Source organism: Bufo bufo, chromosome 10 (genome assembly GCF_905171765.1).
Source record: "Bufo bufo chromosome 10, aBufBuf1.1, whole genome shotgun sequence".
NCBI lineage: Eukaryota > Metazoa > Chordata > Amphibia > Anura > Bufonidae > Bufo > Bufo bufo.
The window spans coordinates 129,491,880-129,510,254 of record NC_053398.1 but is presented as its reverse complement, the minus strand read 5'-3'; the positions used below and the strand labels follow the sequence as shown (position 1 = coordinate 129,510,254).

The following is an 18,375-nucleotide window of genomic DNA, read 5'->3' as shown; positions in this document are numbered from 1 at the left end:
TCACGGGCCTGCATCTTACTGCAGAATTGGCAGTTACCACGTGGATATGACCCCTTGGTGGTTAGCCATGTTGTTTTTCCTTCCTGTTGGCAGTTCCATTGATAATGGCTATGCACCAGATGCTCCCTCAAATGTTCCCCTCTCCTATATGTTATGGTGGGATAATCAGTAATGATGTTCTTCAGGTCCTCATCCATTCTCAGGATATTCCAGTACTTTAAGATATTAGTGACTTCTCAGTGTTTTATATCATAAGTGCCTATGCAGCGCACAATATCTTCTGTGATTGGTTTCTCACGATTTTGTAATAGTTGACTTCTTTCTCTTGTTTTAGCTTTTCGGTGTGCTTTATGCAATACCTTTTTTGGATATCCACGTTCCAGGAATTTTTGGTACAGTATTTTGCTCTCACGTTCAAAGGCCATTTCACTTGAGCAGTTCCTTCTTGCTCTAAGATACTGGCCTACTGGGATTCCTCTTTTAGGAGGCTGTTGGTGGTGGCTTGACCAGTGTAGGAGACTGTTAGGTCCCTTTCACACGGGCGAGATTTCGCTGCGCGAGCAAGAGGATTAAGGTGAGTTAAAAAATTTTTTAACCTCTCCAGCCTTATTGTACTATGCATTCTGTATTCAGAATGCTATTATTATTTTCCCTTATAACCATGTTATAAGGGAAAATAATACAATCTACAGAACACCGATCCCAAGCCCGAACTTCTGTGAAGAAGTTCAGGTTTGGGTACCAAACATGCGCGATTTTTCTCACGCGAGTGCAAAACGCATTACAATGTTTTGCACTCGCGCGGAAAAATCGTGCATGTTCCCGCAACGCACCCGCACATTTTCCCGCAACGCCCGTGTGAAAGAGGCGTTAGTCGACGTTGGCTTTCTGTAAATTTCTGTTGTATCTCTCACCCTACAAGAAGATGGGAGTATATCATCTAGAAAGTTTTAATTAGCTTTTCTCTATTTCAACTGTGAATTTTAATCCTATTGTGTTTTCATTCAGATTTTTCACAAATTCGTGAAATTCATTTATTGTGCCATCCCAAAATATTAGAACGTCGTCAATATAACGACCCCAATATGTGATGTGCTTAGTGAATTGACTGTGTATGTCCGTGAATACAATCCTATCTTCCCACCACCCTAAAATAAGATTGGTGAAATTTGGTGCACAAATCGTACCCATAGCGGTACCAATGATCTGCAAATAATACTGTCCATCAAAAATAAAATAATTGTGCGCGAGTAAGAATTGTAATAGTGTCAAAACAAATTGATTGTGACCCTTAAATTGTATGCCTCTTGTGTCTAAATAATAATTCATTGCTTCAACTCCAAATTTGAGTTGTATACCGGTGTACAGTGCTTCGACGTCGTGACTTGCTATTAGCGTTCCTTCTTCCACATGTAGGTTTTGTAGCTTTGATAATCCGTCTTTAGTGTCCTTTAGATATGATGTTAGACTGGGGACAAATGGGGATATCACCTGATCGACATAGCCACTTATCCCTTCACAGAGGCTTTCATTTCCAGATACAATCGGTCTCCCTGGGATAGGATGGCGTTTTTTGTGTACCTTAGGGATCGCGTAAAATGTTGGTAAAACTGGATTGGACTTATACATGACTCAATATTCTTCCTTGGTGATGAGGTTATCTTCTTTGGCTTGTTGCAATATACTTTTTAATTCCTGTACATATTTAGATGTAGGATTACTCGGTAATTTTTTATATGTATTTTTGTCTTCCAGGAGGTCCATAATCATCCTTTTGTAATCTTTTTTATCCAACACAACTACGTTGCCCCCCTTATCCGACGGTTTTATTTCTAAGCTTTTGTTCTCCATCAGTTCTTGTAGTGCCTTCTTTTCATTTATAGTAAGGTTGCAATTTATCTGTGATTTTTTTGCTTTTAGCTTTTGTAGATCTATAGTAACTAAAACGTTTGGATATTGCTATATTTTGTGAATGGTGGAGTGAATGTCGATTGGGGGGGGGGGGGGGTTCACAAAATATAGCAATATCCAAACGTTTGTAGATCTAGTTACTATATAGATCTACAAAAGCTAAAAGCAAAAAAAAATCACAGATAAATTGCAACCTTACTATAAATGAAACGAAGGCACTACAAGAACTGATAGAGAACAAAAGCTTAGAAATAAAACCGTCGGATAAGGGGGGCAACGTAGTTGTGTTTGATAAAAAAAGATTACAAAAAGGATATAAAAATACATATAAAAAATTACCGAGTAATCCTACATCTAAATATGTACAGGAATTAAAAAGTATATTGCAACAAGCCAAAGAAGATAACCTCATCACCAAGGAAGAATATTGAGTCATGTATAAGTCCAATCCAGTTTTACCAACATTTTACGCGATCCCTAAGGTACACAAAAAACGCCATCCTATCCCAGGGAGACCGATTGTATCTGGAAATGAAAGCCTCTGTGAAGGGATAAGCGGCTATGTCGATCAGGTGATATCCCCATTTGTCCCCAGTCTAACATCATATCTAAAGGACACTAAAGACGGATTATCAAAGCTACAAAACCTACATGTGGAAGAAGGAACGCTAATAGCAAGTCACGACGTCGAAGCACTGTACACCGGTATACAACTCAAATTTGGAGTGGAAGCAATTAATTATTATTTAGACACAAGAGGCATACAATTTAAGGGTCACAATCAATTTGTTTTGACACTATCACAATTCTTACTCGCGCACAATTATTTTATTTTTGATGGACAGTATTATTTGCAGATCACCGGTACCGCTATGGGTACGATTTGTGCACCAAATTTCACCAATCTTATTTTAGGGTGGTGGGAAGATAGGATTGTATTCACGGACATACACAGTCAATTCACTAAGCACATCACATATTGGGGTCGTTATATTGACGACGTTCTAATATTTTGGGATGGCACAATAAATGAATTTCACGAATTTGTGAAAAATCTGAATGAAAACACAATAGGATTAAAATTCACAGCTGAAATAGAGAAAAGCTAATTAAACTTTCTAGATGTATCTCTCACCCTACAAGAAGATGGGAGTATATCAACAGAAATTTACAGAAAGCCAACGTGGACTAACAGTCTCCTACACTGGTCAAGCCACCACCAACAGCCTCCTAAAAGAGGAATCCCAGTAGGCCAGTATCTTAGAGCAAGAAGGAACTGCTCAAGTGAAGTGGCCTTTGAACGTGAGAGCAAAATACTGTACCAAAAATTCCTGGAACGTGGATATCCAAAAAAGGTATTGCATAAAGCACACCGAAAAGCTAAAACAAGAGACAGAAGTCAACTATTACAAAATCGTGAGAAACCAATCACAGAAAATATTGTGCGCTGCATAGGCACTCATGATATAAAACACAGAGAAGTCACTAATATCTTAAAAAAGTACTGGAATATCCTGAGAATGGATGAGGACCTGAAGAACATCATTACTGATTATCCCACGATAACATATAGGAGAGGGGAACATTTGAGGGAGCATCTGGTGCATAGCCATTATCAATGGAACTGCCAACAGGAAGGAAAAACAACATGGCTAACCACCAAGGGGTCATCTCCATGTGGTAACTGCCAATTCTGCAGTAAGATGCAGGCCCGTGATGAATTTGTAAACCCAGTAGATGGGAAAAAAATATAAAATGACACAATACATCAACTGTAAAACAACAGGAGTCGTGTACGCCATTCAATGCGGATGTCCGAAACTGTACGTGGGGGAAACCATACAAGAACTTCGGAGACGCCTCTCTAAACATCTTAGTGATATCAGTCTACAGGCAGATACACCACTATCCAGACATACAGTCATGTGAAAAAATTAGGACACCCTTTGAAAGCATGTGGTTTTTTGTAACATTTTTAATAAATGGTTATTTCATCTCCGTTTCAACAATACAGAGAGATTAAAGTAATCCAACTAAACAAAGAAAACTGAAGAAAAGTCTTTTCAAGATCTTCTGTAAATGTCATTCTACAAAAATGCCTATTCTAACTGAGGAAAAAGATAGGACACCCTCACATGTATTCCCTCTTAAATTGGCTCAGATCTCACACAGGTATATCACACCAGGTGCACATAATTAGTAGATCGTTACTCTGCATGTTGAATGAGGCTTGCCCTATTTAAACCTCAGACATTTAGTTTGGTGTGCTCCTGACTGTTGAAGTGAGAGTGAGCACCATGGTGAGAGCAAAAGAGCTGTCAGAGGACTTCAGAAAAAAGATTGTAGCAGCCTATGAGTCTGGGAAGGGATTTAAAAAGATCTCAAAAGATTTTGAAATCAGCCATTCCACTGTCCGGAAGATAGTCTACAAGTGGAGGGCTTTCAAAACAACTGCCAACATGCCCAGGACTGGTCGCCCCAGCAAGTTCACCCCAAGAGCAGACCGCAAGATGCTAAAAGAGGTATCCAAAAACCCTAAAGTGTCATCTCGAGAACTACAGCAGGCTCTGGCTACTGTTGATGTAGAAGTACATGCCTCTACAATCAGAAAGAGACTGTACAAGTTTAACTTGCATGGGAGGTGTGCAAGGAGGAAACCTTTGCTTTCCAAGAGAAACATCGAGGCCAGACTGACATTTGCCAGCGATAAAGTTGACAAAGACCAGGACTTCTGGAATAATGTTCTTTGGACAGATGAGTCCAAAATTGAATTATTTGGACACAACAGCAGAGGACATGTTTGGCGTAAACCAAACACAGCATTCCAAGAAAAGAACCTCATACCAACTGTGAAGCATGGAGGTGGAAGTGTCATGGTTTGGGGCTGCTTTGCTGCAGCAGGACCTGGTCAGCTCACCATCATAGAATCCACGATGAATTCTACTGTGTATCAGAAGGTGCTTGAAGAACATGTGAGACCATCAGTTAGAAAATTAAAGCTGAAGCGGAACTGGACCATGCAACATGACAATGACCCAAAACATACTAGTAAATCAACCAAAGATTGGCTGAAAAAGAAGAAATGGAGAGTCCTGGAATGGCCAAGTCAAAGTCCAGATTTGAATCCCATTGAGATGCTGTGGGGTGACTTGAAAAGGGCTGTACGTGCAAGAAACCCCTCAAACATCTCACAGCTGAAAAAGTTCTGCATTGAGGAGTGGGGTAAAATTTCCTCAGACCGATGTCGAAGACTGGTAGATGGCTACAAGAACCGTCTCACTGCAGTTATTTCAGCCAAAGGAGGTAACACTCGCTATTAGGGGCAAGGGTGTCCTATCTTTTTCCTCAGTTAGAATAGGCATTTTTGTAGAATGACATTTACAGAAGATCTTGAAAAGACTTTTCTTCAGTTTTCTTTGTTTAGTTGGATTACTTTAATCTCTCTGTATTGTTGAAACGGAGATGAAATAACCATTTATTAAAAATGTTACAAAAAACCACATGCTTTCAAAGGGTGTCCTAATTTTTTCACAAGACTGTATAAAGGCAGTACATGGTGGGGAAAGGGACAGCCTCACAATTTTGGGAATCACAAAAATGAGGCCTGGTCCTAGACAAGGAAACTTAGATAGAAAGTTACAGCAAGAAGAGACCAAATGGATCTATCGATTAATAAGCCTATCCCCTCAAGGCCTAAATGACGGGGTTACTGTCGCATCCTTCCTGTGAACGTAGCAATATGAATACGAATATAAGTAAAAGAAATATTAACACTATAATAGAAATCTAACCTAAAGAATATATACCCAAAAAACTGCCGAGACTAACTCCAATAGCAGTAATAAAGGAACAGGTACTTACCTTAGAAGAGAGAGGAGAACGGCAAGATCAAACCTAGGAAATAGAAAATAGAGTTTATGGCCGTAAAAATAATAATAATAAGAATAATAATAATAATATTATAATAAAAGAATATATCAAGAAGTTAAAGGGCAAAACAAAATACTTAAAGCCAATCTAAATAAGTAAAATAGTAAAGGAAAAAAAAGAAGGGATAGATAATATAAGGAAGGTAAACAATAGTCAACCATAATGATAATAAAATGATCGCAGACAGAAAAGTATAAGAGCCTAAGTACCAGCGCATGCGCCGACTGGGTCCCTGTGAAAAGTGACCTAACAAGAACCGAGAAACGCACAGAAGTCGAGAGAGAGGAAAAAAACATCATCTCCTAAGTCTAAATAGAGGCGTAGAAGTGACCCCTATCCCTACAATGATAGGAGTCTGAGTACTAGCGCATACGCGGACTAGGGATTTGCCAAAAGTATTAAGTATCGGGATGTGCAGAAGCAGATAGAGGAAAAAGCATTACTTTCTAAGTTCGAACGCAAGCGCAGAAGAGATCGATAATATCAAAAGAACGTAAGTGCAGAGACATGCGCGAGATGAAGGTAAGTATCGCGAGACCCAGCAGACCAAACGTCACTACAGAAGGAGGAGAGGAGCAGAAAGGGGTCACATAGGGTTGTACCTACCTTATAGAATATATCTAAGAGTAAATATGATTGGCCATAAGCAATGATGTCAGATATAGGAGGTGATAAATAGATCTCGCCACGCCGATACATCGCACACTGCCCGATCCCCCGAAGATGCCAGGTAGCTGGCGAAACATGTCGGGGGGGCCGTGCACGAGGCAATTGTAATTACAAGGTGTACCTAACAAAGTGCAGCACATTGGGGGAAAAATGATATAATTACTGGGGGAGATCTGGAGCTAGGCGCGCAGCTACCAGCCCCAGTGAAGATACATGCAAAACAGCACTGGAAGAGGGGGGCACCTGTTAGCTTTTTAACCCCTTATGGTTAGATAAGAACACTGTCACGGTTGGCTGAGGGTTGGACCGCTTAGATGTCCTTGTCCCCGAATTCTCGAGAGAGCCGTTAGGTTCCTTTTAGCAGTCATCCACGCTCTGACAAGGGCTAGTGATTAGTGATGCTCTACAAAACGAGTCAAAGCACGAATTGAGGGTAAGGAGCAGAATCTCTCTTTACTGGGGGCTACCCGCCTGTATTCATGCAGGTCCCCATCTGGTGGACACTTTTCTAGGGGACCAGATGGAAGACTGTGACACAGGACAGATAAACAACAGTTCAGGACACACAGACACAATGCATCATGGTTTCCTCCTCTCTGCCCCGGAGACAACCGAGGAGTAATTCAATTATCTCTCAGGACAAAGGGAGATCGCCAATACACACGTGGGGACAACAGGACAGACATCACTACTCCAACACACAATGTCACAACCATTACAGTAAACATAGACCTGTAACACATCCCCAGATAGCTCCGGTCTGAGTGCATATCATTAGGTAAAGTCTTTACTGTCACATAGTCTTTCATTATCCGAATGGGCTCCATGGCATAGCAATCTGGGGCATCACTGTTCAAATCGGGCAAGTACCAAATGACCCGGCTTTCATGTCTTAAATAACCAAAATACATGGTTGCAACAAAGTATCAGCCAGAGTGTAACTGTAACAAACACTAACTTAATTTCATTTAATAAAAGCTAAGTTTTAATAATAAGAAAAACACATGGCAAGATGAGGCAACTAGTAGTCAACGACTAAATGTAAATACATATATTTGAGCCTCTACATGTGTAGGGTTCATATGCAAAATAATCGCCATAAATTAGGCGCTTCCTCCAGCAGCACAGGGGGAATCAAAGACCATCGTAAATCGCCGGTCTTGAGAAATGACCCCCATTGTACCTGGTTTGGCAAGCAGTTTCCTGGTGACACCTTTATGTACTGGTAGAATACAGTGAGCGGTCCTCTTTAAGGACGGCTACCCTTTGACACGGGGCGGCTGCAGAGGACACTTACCAGCCATTGGTGTCTAGAGCTGCTGTCGGAGGGGGACTCCGGTTCTGTCCTCTCCTGCACTGAGCTGAGGGAGCTGCGGCTGGGTGAAGGGGATCCAGAGCCGGCATAGGCCGAGTAACCCGCTGTAAGGGAAGGCTGACATTATGGCGACTGTACAGCGCGTGATAATCTATAGGGAGGGGACGGCAATCACTTACTCAGAGTCCGATGCAGAGGTCTGTGCGGGGTGTTCATGCTGCCCGATCGAGCCCGGGGCTCTGGTCTTTGTAGTTCCTCTCTCAGCGGCCTGTGTCCCATCTCCGTCTGTAACTGTGCCAGGTCCTGCTCGGAGAACGAGCGGTCGCGTTTCAGAGGCAATGGAGCACTCGTCACCCGCCGCAGCTCAGAACCGGGGGAGTCATCGTCCTGCGTAAGAAGGATACCACAGGGTGCATTCACACGACCGTATGAATGGATCCGCATCTGTTCCGCAATTTTGCTGGAACGGGTGCAGACCGATTCATTTCAATGCAATCGTCTGCAAAAATAGGCATTTTCTATATAGCGCTGGGCATATGTGGTCCGTAAAATGCGGAACGCACATGGCCGGCATCTGTGTTTTGCGGAACGATTGTTTTACGGTCATGTAAATGTAGCTTTATATTTCTGGGCTATAGCCCTACTTTTCTAAATCCCACCTCCCCCAATATTACGTCATGGTAACATAGTTTATAAGGGCTCATTCACACCACTGTAGGTTGCCCATGCCCATATTGCAGACTGCAATCCGCGGGTCCGCAATATCCAGGCACCGGCCATGTAAATCCGGTATCACACCTGTATCACCCATTGGACTTGAATGGGTCCGCAATCCACAAGATACGGCGCGGTGCGGAACGGAGGCACTACGAAGCGCTTCCATGGGTTTTCGGGTCCGTGCCTCTACACTGCAAAAGATAAGACATGTCCTATCTTTTGCCATATATTGCCAATCGTGGACTCCCTGACTCAAAAGGCCGGTGCCTGTGTGGTCCGGAGCACGGGCACGGTTGTGTGAATGAGCCCTAAGGCTGAAAAAAGACATCTGTCCATCCAGTTCAGCCTGTTATCCTGCAAGTTAATCCAGAAAAAGGCAAAAAAATTAAGTAGAAGCCAATTTTCCTCATTTTAGGAGAAAAAAAAAGTTATTTCCTGAATCCAATCAGACAGTCAGAATAAGGCCCTGGATCAATGACCTCTCCAGAAATCTAATAGCTATAACGTATAACCTATAAGCTGGGGCCCTGGGTTTGAATCCGACCCGGAACAACATCTGCATGGAGTTTGTATGTTCTCCCCGTGTCTGCGCGGCTTTCCTCCGGGTTCTCCGGTTTCCTCCCACACTTTCATAGGGAACTTAGGCCTCCTGCACACGAACGTGTGCTGCCCGTTGCCGTATTGCAGACCACATTTGTGGATCCGCAATACACGGGCGCCGTTCCGTGTGCATTCCGCATCAATGGGTCTGCAAATCCGGAGATGCGGAATGGTGCGGAACGGAACCCTACGGAGTGCTTCCGTGGGGTTTCGTCCAGTACTTCCGTTCCGCAAAAAGATAGAACATGTTCTATCTTTTTTTTGCGGAACGGCCAGATCGAGGACCCATTAAAGTGAATGTGTCCGTGATCCGCTGCGGCTGCCCCACGGTCGGTGTTCGTGCATTGCGGCCCGCAGTTTGCACGGGGTGTGCAGGAGGCCTTAGATTGTGAGCCCCATTGGGGACAGCGCGGGCAGTTAATGTCTGTAAAGCGCTGCGGAATATGTCACCGCTATATAAGGGAGTATAATAAATATTATTACACTCCAGAAATACATCCAGGACCATCGTGATTTTTCCCCGCTGTTAAAAACGCACGTGTTGTCACCACAAGCGGGTTTTTACAGGTAAATAACACAGAAAAGAAAATGCAACGAAAACACATGGGCAATTACCGGATCTCAAAACTGTGGCAATGGTGGTAAAACCGCACGAGAATAAAACACTGTGGCGCCCACAGATTTTAAGTAAACTGCGTCAACATTTGGCGCATCTACTGCTGTAAAACGGCTTCTGCCCGACATTGACCTTTATGGCTGTCCTAGCTACCAACCTGAACAACCATTATATCTACGTAAAAAAGTGGACTCATTTCATAAACACGTGGCATTCCTTATCCTGTACTGATCTAGAATCACAGCCTGTGTTATACTTCAGAGCTGCATTCACAATTCTGCTGGATGTCGCTGGAAACGGTTAACGCTGTCCACGTTAAGACTGTCAACAGACACGTGCCTAAAGCTGGGCCTCGGTTAAGCAGGTATATGTATTGAATGGGTTAAGGGAAGAAAACCGGCGCCAGACACCAGCTTATCTCCTGAGAACAAAAGGATCAGGCACTTGAAATCCAGCATGCCCGATCTTTATTTCCGCTGTCAGGGAAGAGTCAGGAGGCCACATGGACTCTTCATATTTCAGCCCGTTGTACAGGTCGCCCCATTTTCCAGTCTAAAGAATGGCGCGCTTATGTCTTTACTTCAATTAATTCATTTGCTCGTACCTCAGACAGATTCATCTCTTCCATCTCTGCCAGCGTGGGGGCCTTGAGCAGGATACGGGGACGTGCCCGCGGTGCCGCAGTTTCCGGAACGGAGAGGTTAATACAAGATGTTGACTTCATATCGGCAGAATAGGCATCCACAATACAAGGGAGCGAGCCGAAGCCTAAGAGAGGGCATTGCGGAAAGTCAGGAGGACATACGCCAAACACAGGGGCCGCAGGGCCCGAATATACGGGCAGCTAAAGGGGCGCTGGTCAGACGACGTCATATACCGTAGAGTCTACCGCTTCCCAGGGGCTGACTGTACGCTGTGTCACATTGGCATTACTTGGGTGCCATCAGCTCTCTATGGCACCATCGTGATTGAAGTGCCTTTATGACACCTATTTGAGCACCGCAAGGAGGTCTTACATGTGTCCCCCACCGCCACTTCTGTGCCTTATGACACTTATTTGGGCACTGTATGGCAGTATTATTTGGGGAATGTTATTTGAGCATTCTCTCTCACGGTTATAGACTTTATGGCACCGTCATGTGCGTGCTCGCTGTGTGGTAATTTGGTGTGTCATTTTTATTTAACTGTTATATGGGCGTTGTGTGGGGGCATTATTTGAGCATTAAGTGGCACTGTTATTAGGGCGCTATGTGTCATTGTCATTTAAGTGCTTCGTGGCACTGTTACACGGGCACCGTACCGCAGTATTATTTGAGCAGTTTCTGTCATTCTTATTTAAGAACTTTGTGGCACTCATTTCCTAATTCTCTGTATTATTTAAAGGGGTTTTCTCATCTGAGACAATGGGGGCATATCGCTAGGATATGCCCCCATTGTCTGATAGGTCCGCACCTGGTGGCCGGAGGACTCCTGTCCGCCCATCACCAAGCGTTCTCCCCGTGTGGCTGAATGGTAGCGCACCGCACATGACCGGCCACCGCCCCCATTCACTTCTATGGGCCTGACGGAACTAGCCGAGCCAGTCCCGTAGAAATGAATGGAGGGCGTCTGCGCATGAGCAGTGGGCCCTCCACCCCTTTCGGGGCTGCATTTAGAAAACAGGTGCGGGTCCCACCACTATCAGACAATGGGAGCATATCCTAGCTACATGTCTCCATCGACTCAGATGAGACAAACCCTTTAAGCAATATGTGGCACTATTATTTGGGCATTATGCATTTTTTATGCCTCGTGGCACCGTATGTGGGGGTCTTATTTAGGAGAACCATATAGGAGAATTATTGTGGTGCTATTATTTAAGGGCCTCATGGCACTTATTTGGGCACTATGAGGGGGTATTATTCTAGCGCGATGTGCACCATTATCTAGGCATTCTATTCTCTGTATCTTAGCACTGTATGGGAGTATTATTTGAGCAATACGTATGAATTGGGCATTGTCTGTTATTGTTACTTAAAGGGGTTCTCCCATGATAGATGCAAAAACGAGAATCAGACATCATATAGTACATGACAGCCTCTTTCTAACCAATCTAGAACCAGCCCTGTACCTCCCATGGACCCAGAGATCGCCCCAATCATTGCTCTGATAGATTTATATCAAGCTGGCAGCTCAGGGGCCGTATCCTTTCTTAAAGGGTGTGTCCTTTAGGCCTCCTGCACACAAACGTGTGCGCCCCGTGGCCGTGCTGCGGCCTGCACGAACACCAACCGTGGGGCAGCCGCAACGGATCGCGGACCCGTTCACTTTAATGGGTCCGCGATCCGCCCGTTCCGCAAAAAGATAGGACACGTTCTATCTATTTGCGGAACTGAAGTACGGGACGAAACCCCACAGAAGCACTCCGTAGGGTTCCGTTCCGCACCATTCCGCATCTCCGGATTTGCGGACCTATCGAAGTGAATGGGTCCGCATCCGTCATGCGGAAACGCCGACGGAACGGCGCCCGTGTACTGCGGATCCGCAAATGCGGTCTGCAATACGGTCACGGAGCGCACGCGTTCGTGTGAAAGAGGCCTTGAGCTGTAGCTCTTTCCCTGTGACTGCCACAGCTTCTTACAGAAGACAGGACTGGTGACACTGAGCACGTGCGACCCCCTCAAGGAATGGACATGAGGGTATTTACATCCAAATCAGGTGCAGGAATTACAGTAGAATAGTTTTTGCGGCACAACCCTTTTTAAGTGCTTGATGGCAGTGTTATTTGGGCACTTTGTGGGGGTGATGAGGGCCCCGTGGGTTTGGTCATGGTATAGTTCTGAATAACTTAACGTTTTAGCGGGTTTTTTAAATATTTTTTTCCCCTTCTACAGATGACAAACCTTGAGCCAACGCCATCTGACCCAAGTGCATCATGGGAGGTAATTATGATTTACCAAGATTAGAGGACCCCGTCACGAGTGCACGGGACCCTTCAGTACCGCACCTTTCTGTCCTCGCCTCTCCGTCTGCACAGGACGCAGTTTCGGTTCCTGCCTAATCTCCTCCAGAATCTTCTCGTGGAGACTTCTCTGTCTGAGGGGCAACGGGGGAAGAGTCCGCTTGGAAGCCTGCAGTGAATAGAAGCGCTCAGTTATTGGAACGTCCTCCTCCGCTCAAGGGATCACATACGACCGTCTGCTTTACCGGCTTCAGAGGAGGACGAGATCTGATGAAGTCCAGGATTAATTCGTGTGCGTCTTTCTTCACCTTGGAAGTAATGTCTCCTCCGACCTGTGGAACAGTAGATTCCTTCGTTACAATATAAATATATAAGGGGTTGTCCAGAATTGAAAAACATGGCTGTTTTCTTCCAAAAACAGCACCCCCCCGGTCCATGGGTTGCATTTGGTATTGCAGCTCGGCTCCACTGCAGTAAAATAAACGGGGCAGAGATGCAATACCGCTGACCACCTGTGGACAGGGGTGGGGCTATTTTTTTTTAAAAAGCAGCCATGTTGTTTTTTTCTAACCCCTTTAATTTAGGGCTATACAGTCAGATTGTCTGTGATAGATGCAAGGTTGTATTTTGGTAATCCTGTGATTTCAAATGTTGCTTTGTGGCCTGAGTTTTGAGGGGTTGTCCAGTTGAAACCCATCTTGATACACCCTATTATCAAATTCTGAATCAATATGTGGGGGTCCTCTGTGGGGAATCCTCAGAGCGGTTACCAAGAGCGTTTCACAAAGAAAACCCGATAGTAATGCTTTATTTGCCCTGCGGGGGCGCTGTAGGAAGATTCAACGCCTGCTTTCCCCACAGATTACAGCTGATCCCTTTCTGATCTGTTTAGTGTCAAGGGAGCGCTCTAACAATGAGGAGGCGACCACGCTGCGGGCCTTAATTAAACTGACGGGGAACACACGGTTTAGAAAGTCTGCCTTGTTAACGGCTGCTTGGCATCCACAACACCAATACTGCGCGGCCATTAACAATGCAGACCGACTGAACGGCGAGGTCCTCATTAGTGTACGTCTGCGTCACGAGCGTGCCGTGTGGTCGTACCCATAGGGATCGTTCAGAGTGTTGGGGGGACTGAAAAAGCTTCTATAATGTAACCCATCATAGCCCATACACATTGGCGCACATTTACTATAGTGCTTGTGTCCGTTTTTAATCGAAAAAACGCTGTTTTAGACTGTTTACTACTGAAAGTGCGCCTTTGACGTTAAAAACTATTTTTTTTGCGACTTTTTTTTCGATCTATTTATGTAGGCGCACTTTTTTTTTCACGCATGAATTAGGAGCAAAAAAAATGGGACGTCCTGCCTTCTATAGAGCTGTCCTATCCTTGTGTGTAAAACGGACATGTTCTAATTTTTGCAGGGTTGCGGAACGGACATTACGGATGCGGACAACACACAGTGTGCTGTCCGCATCTTTTGCAACTCCATTTTAAGTGAATGGTTCTGCATCCGACCAGCAAAAAATGCGGATCAGATGCGGACCAAAAATATGTTTGTGTGGATGAGCCCTAATAATAATAATACGTGTAGTCTAATTCAAGAAGTGTGGTGCGACTTTTTATAAATTCTCGGCAAAAGGGAGACAGACGAATCAAATACGGCGGTCAAATTTATACCTAAAAACAGGCGAGCTCGATAAATGTGCCCCATTGTGCCCCATGCATATACCAATGTGCGCAATTATAACTGTGTAGAAGGGACCACACATAATGGGGGATCATTAACAAACATTTTTATGCCAGTTTTTAATGTAAAAATAGACCCTTTTTTTTTGAGAATTTTTAAACGCTCATGCAACCAAATTTTGTCGCACGGGCGTCTTTACGCCGTCCTCTCCAACGCAGGCAATGCGTTTTTCACGGAAGCCCCTTTCACTTCTATGGGGCCAGGGCTGCGCGGAAAAATGCAGACTATAGAACATGCTGCCATTCTCACGCAACGCAGAACTGATGCGTGTGTTTTGCGGTCCGCAAATTGCGGATCCGCAAAACACGGATGGCGTCCGTGTGCTTTCCGCAAATTTGCGGAACGGCACAGGCAGCCATTAATATAACTGCCAATTCCTGTCTGCAAAACGGACAAGAATAGGACAGGTTTAGTGTTGAGCGAACTTGTGTTTTAAGTTCGGCGTCTAAAGTTCGGGTTCAAGTTATCGAAGTATCCCGCTATGGATTCCGCTACCACGGACCACAACGGAATTTAGAATCCATAACGGGATACTTCGATAACTTGAACCCGAACTTTAGACGCCGAACTTAAAACACAAGTTCGCTCAACACTAGACAGGTTATATACATTTATTTTTTTACGGAGCAACGGATGCGGACAGCACACAGAGTGCTGTCCGCATCCTTTGTGGCCCTATTGAAGTGAATGGGTCCGCATCCGACCCTCCAAAACTGCATCTCGGATGCGGACCAGAACGACGTTTGTGTGCATGAGGCCTAAACTGGATGAATCCTCTGGCAGCGCAGGGAGGAAACAAAGACCGGGGTAAAAAGCCAGTCCTTGTAAATGACCCTCAGTGATTTTATCAATAATTTTGCAAAAATGAAATATAAAAATCTGCAATTTTTGCCGACGATTTGCAGAAATCCCAGCAAGATACCGCAACAAATCCGCACAGTGTGGCTGACATACGAGGACGGGACAGCTCGCGGGGTACTCACCATGACCTTGCGCAGTTTGTAATTTCGTGACCTGATGTCCTCCATAAGCATCTCAAATGGAGTGAGCTGGTACTCGGTGGGCAAAGAGTTAAACGTCTTCTCCCGCACCTTCTTCAGCTGTACCCCATGTCGCAGATCTCTCATCAGCTGCACCCACAGACGCGCCTGCAGAGCACAAGACACCAGGTGTGACAGAGACAGGAGAGCACGCGCCGCCATGCTAGGCGCACACACAGCGACGGCAGAACATGGCAGGTCCTGCAGCACTCACAGAACACAGGTGCCTCGCTCGGAACATCTCAGGGATTAGTGCCTCCAGCTGGGCCCGTGTGCAGGGAGCTTTCACTTCTGACTATGGGACATGGGGTGGGATGCCAGCAGATTCCATGAAGGCCCAGGTCTTTTCATGCCGTATTCACACAGTGCTGGAATACTGCCGCCCCCCCCCCCCCGAAATCACAACTGCATAATGTGAACACAGAAAGCAGGGACGCCTCCCTTCGCGTTTCATCCATATGACCTGTAGCAGGAGTGAGTCCCATCAAAGGTAGGAAAAGCGTGTCTTCAAAGGCTTCACTGTCAGGGCTCATTCACACGAGACCGTATGAATTGTTCGCGGAAGGGGTGCGGATCCGTTTATTTTAACGGAGCCGCGTGCTGTCCGCATCCCTTGTTCCATTCTGTGGCCCCGCAAGAAACGGAACGGTCGTGTGCATGAGGCCTAAGTCCAGTGCGTGGAACTCGCTCGTCTGAAAGGTGCCCAAGGGATCCTCTTGGATATATACAGAGCGTGTCCTATTGTTGTCCGCAATAGACATATCTATAATGGGCCGCCCGTTCCGTTCGGCAAATTGCGGAAAGCAGATGGGCGGCATCCATGTTTTGCGGATCTACAAAACGCGAAGCGGTCGTCTGAATGCGCCCTAAAGATGCAGCCACAAAGAACAGAAACAAATCTTTTGCAGGTTTCGCCATAAATTCTGCGAATCTGCTTCAGATTTTCTTGCCATATTTTCCGGTTTGCGCACAGAGTGGGCGTTTCCTGCTACTGTAATAAGCTGCGGATTTTCCATCCGCAAATCTGGGTGGAACAAGCTGCAGCATTTCCGCTACGTGTATCTGCACGGAGAATATTCCACCTGTTCAGATCAATTTTTGTGTCCACTGGGGGGGGGCAGTATTAGACCTCATTTACGCTGTCTGTTCACGCACATGCAATGGGCACCATGCCACAATGGACGTCAGGTCGGTCATACGAGATTCAATGCGTTATTTCATACTTTGTAAAAAAAAAACAACTACTATACCCTATATATCTTCTTTTTTTTTTTTTTTTTTACTTGGGATCCCATGGGCGACATCTGCTTAAACAGTGATATACGGGGTATACTTTGGGATGCCTGCAACGGGCACTGCAAATGGTGTGTGACTAGGGCTTCAGGCTACGGTCGCACAAAGCCAACCCACTACTGCCTCCCAAAATGTGCATAATAATACACGGCCATCTTGCCAGGTTTGTTCTGGGATATAAAAAAGTACAAAAGCAAGGCCTGTGGGTGCGTCGGCGCCCTGGGTGCTAATGGGAGAACACCTATGGAAACCGGAGGTAGACTGTGGTCTGCTGCTGGGGTCCCCCTTTAATATTTTGAGAAACATCTAAGCCTCCTTCCTTCTCACCCAATCTGTGTTCTGCAGGTTCCCAAGTCCGTCCGGTTCTTCCTTCTCCACCGTCATCTTCATCAGCATCTAGGAAACCGAAAACAAAGTGTCATGTGGGATGTGCGAGGGGCGGATTGTCGGCCACTGGCCATGTTGGACCCTGCTCTCACCTCTTTGGCTTCCCGTATTTTTTGGAGAAAAGCTTGAAGTTCTAAAGTCTCTGCAAACAGGGCTCTGCATACCGCCTGGTAGTGGACTGGCGCCTCCCGGGGCTCGGGCAGACGGGACGCACAGAAGCGCAGGACTGCTGACAGACTCCGCACCACTTTTGGAGGACCTTCTTCATCTTCATCCTCTGTTCCTTCATAGCCCTCGTCTGTCAGGACGCCCTCGGAGTCGCTGGCAGCCATGAGTTCGATGAGCTGCTCCAATTCGGGGCTGAGCATTCTCTCCTCACTCTCATCCAGCCCCCAGTCCAGTGCCCGGTAGATGGCAAAGCCCAGACATTGCACCATCTGCTGAGGTAAGGAGGAGACAGAACGCGTGGTTATTATCAGCAATCTGCATTTCGTCTTACTCCACTAATGATAACACAATATCGTACCCCCTGGACCCTTACCGCTGAGATTTGTCCGCCCACATCTTCCCTTCTCCATGTTCTTTTGCCCTCCTTCTCCCCAAGGGTCAATGACTTTCTGTCTGTCCATGCAACAGGCTCAATAGCGGTGGTCACTGGTACGTCTTCTACGCAGCAGTCATGACTAAGCTTTTCTGTTTGCTGCCCCAACCCTGTACCTAAATACTGTCTCTGGTCCTGACCTTGGCCTTGTTCCCTGTGCTTCACCCTTGGGATTTTTCATCTGGTACGTTCTCACCTGTGGCTCCCTTCCCGACTACTCTCCTGTCACATTTTGACCGCCCTTGTGATGACAACCCCTGGACTATGCTGCCAATCTGTCACTGCATCGGAGACCACGAACTGGGGATCGTCCTTAAGAAAAATCCATGGGGGTTACAGGTGAAAACCAAGAGGATCCCTTGGGCCCCTTTCAGACGAGCGAGTTCCACGCATTGGATTTAGGCCTTATGCACACGACCGTTCCGTTTTTTGTGGTACGCCAATTGCGGTCCCGCAAAACACGGAAGCCGCCCGTGTGCCTTCTGCAATTTGCGGAACGGAACAGGCGGCCCATTGTAGAAATGCCTAGGACATGTTATATTTTTTTTTGCGGGGCCACGGAATGGAGCAACCATTGAAGTGAATGGGTCCTCACCCGAGCCGC

General features: G+C 45.8%; 1 protein-coding gene across 2 annotated transcripts in view; it reads right to left on the bottom strand.

Moving 5' to 3' along the window:
- SPIRE2 (spire type actin nucleation factor 2) overlaps window positions 1-18,375 on the bottom strand; it is a 43,374-nt gene that overhangs the window by 7,355 nt on the left and 17,644 nt on the right. The window contains exons 3-10 of one of the 2 annotated variants that reach the window (XM_040410601.1): window positions 17,263-17,610; window positions 17,111-17,179; window positions 15,434-15,598; window positions 12,945-13,031; window positions 12,745-12,868; window positions 10,363-10,526; window positions 8,005-8,212; window positions 7,808-7,929 (exon numbers count right to left, since the gene is read on the bottom strand). In XM_040410601.1, the coding sequence (XP_040266535.1) occupies window positions 7,808-7,929; window positions 8,005-8,212; window positions 10,363-10,526; window positions 12,745-12,868; window positions 12,945-13,031; window positions 15,434-15,598; window positions 17,111-17,179; window positions 17,263-17,610 (1,287 nt within the window). The remainder of the gene's footprint in view (window positions 1-7,807; window positions 7,930-8,004; window positions 8,213-10,362; window positions 10,527-12,744; window positions 12,869-12,944; window positions 13,032-15,433; window positions 15,599-17,110; window positions 17,180-17,262; window positions 17,611-18,375) is intronic. The other variant, XM_040410602.1, reaches the window with a different exon arrangement.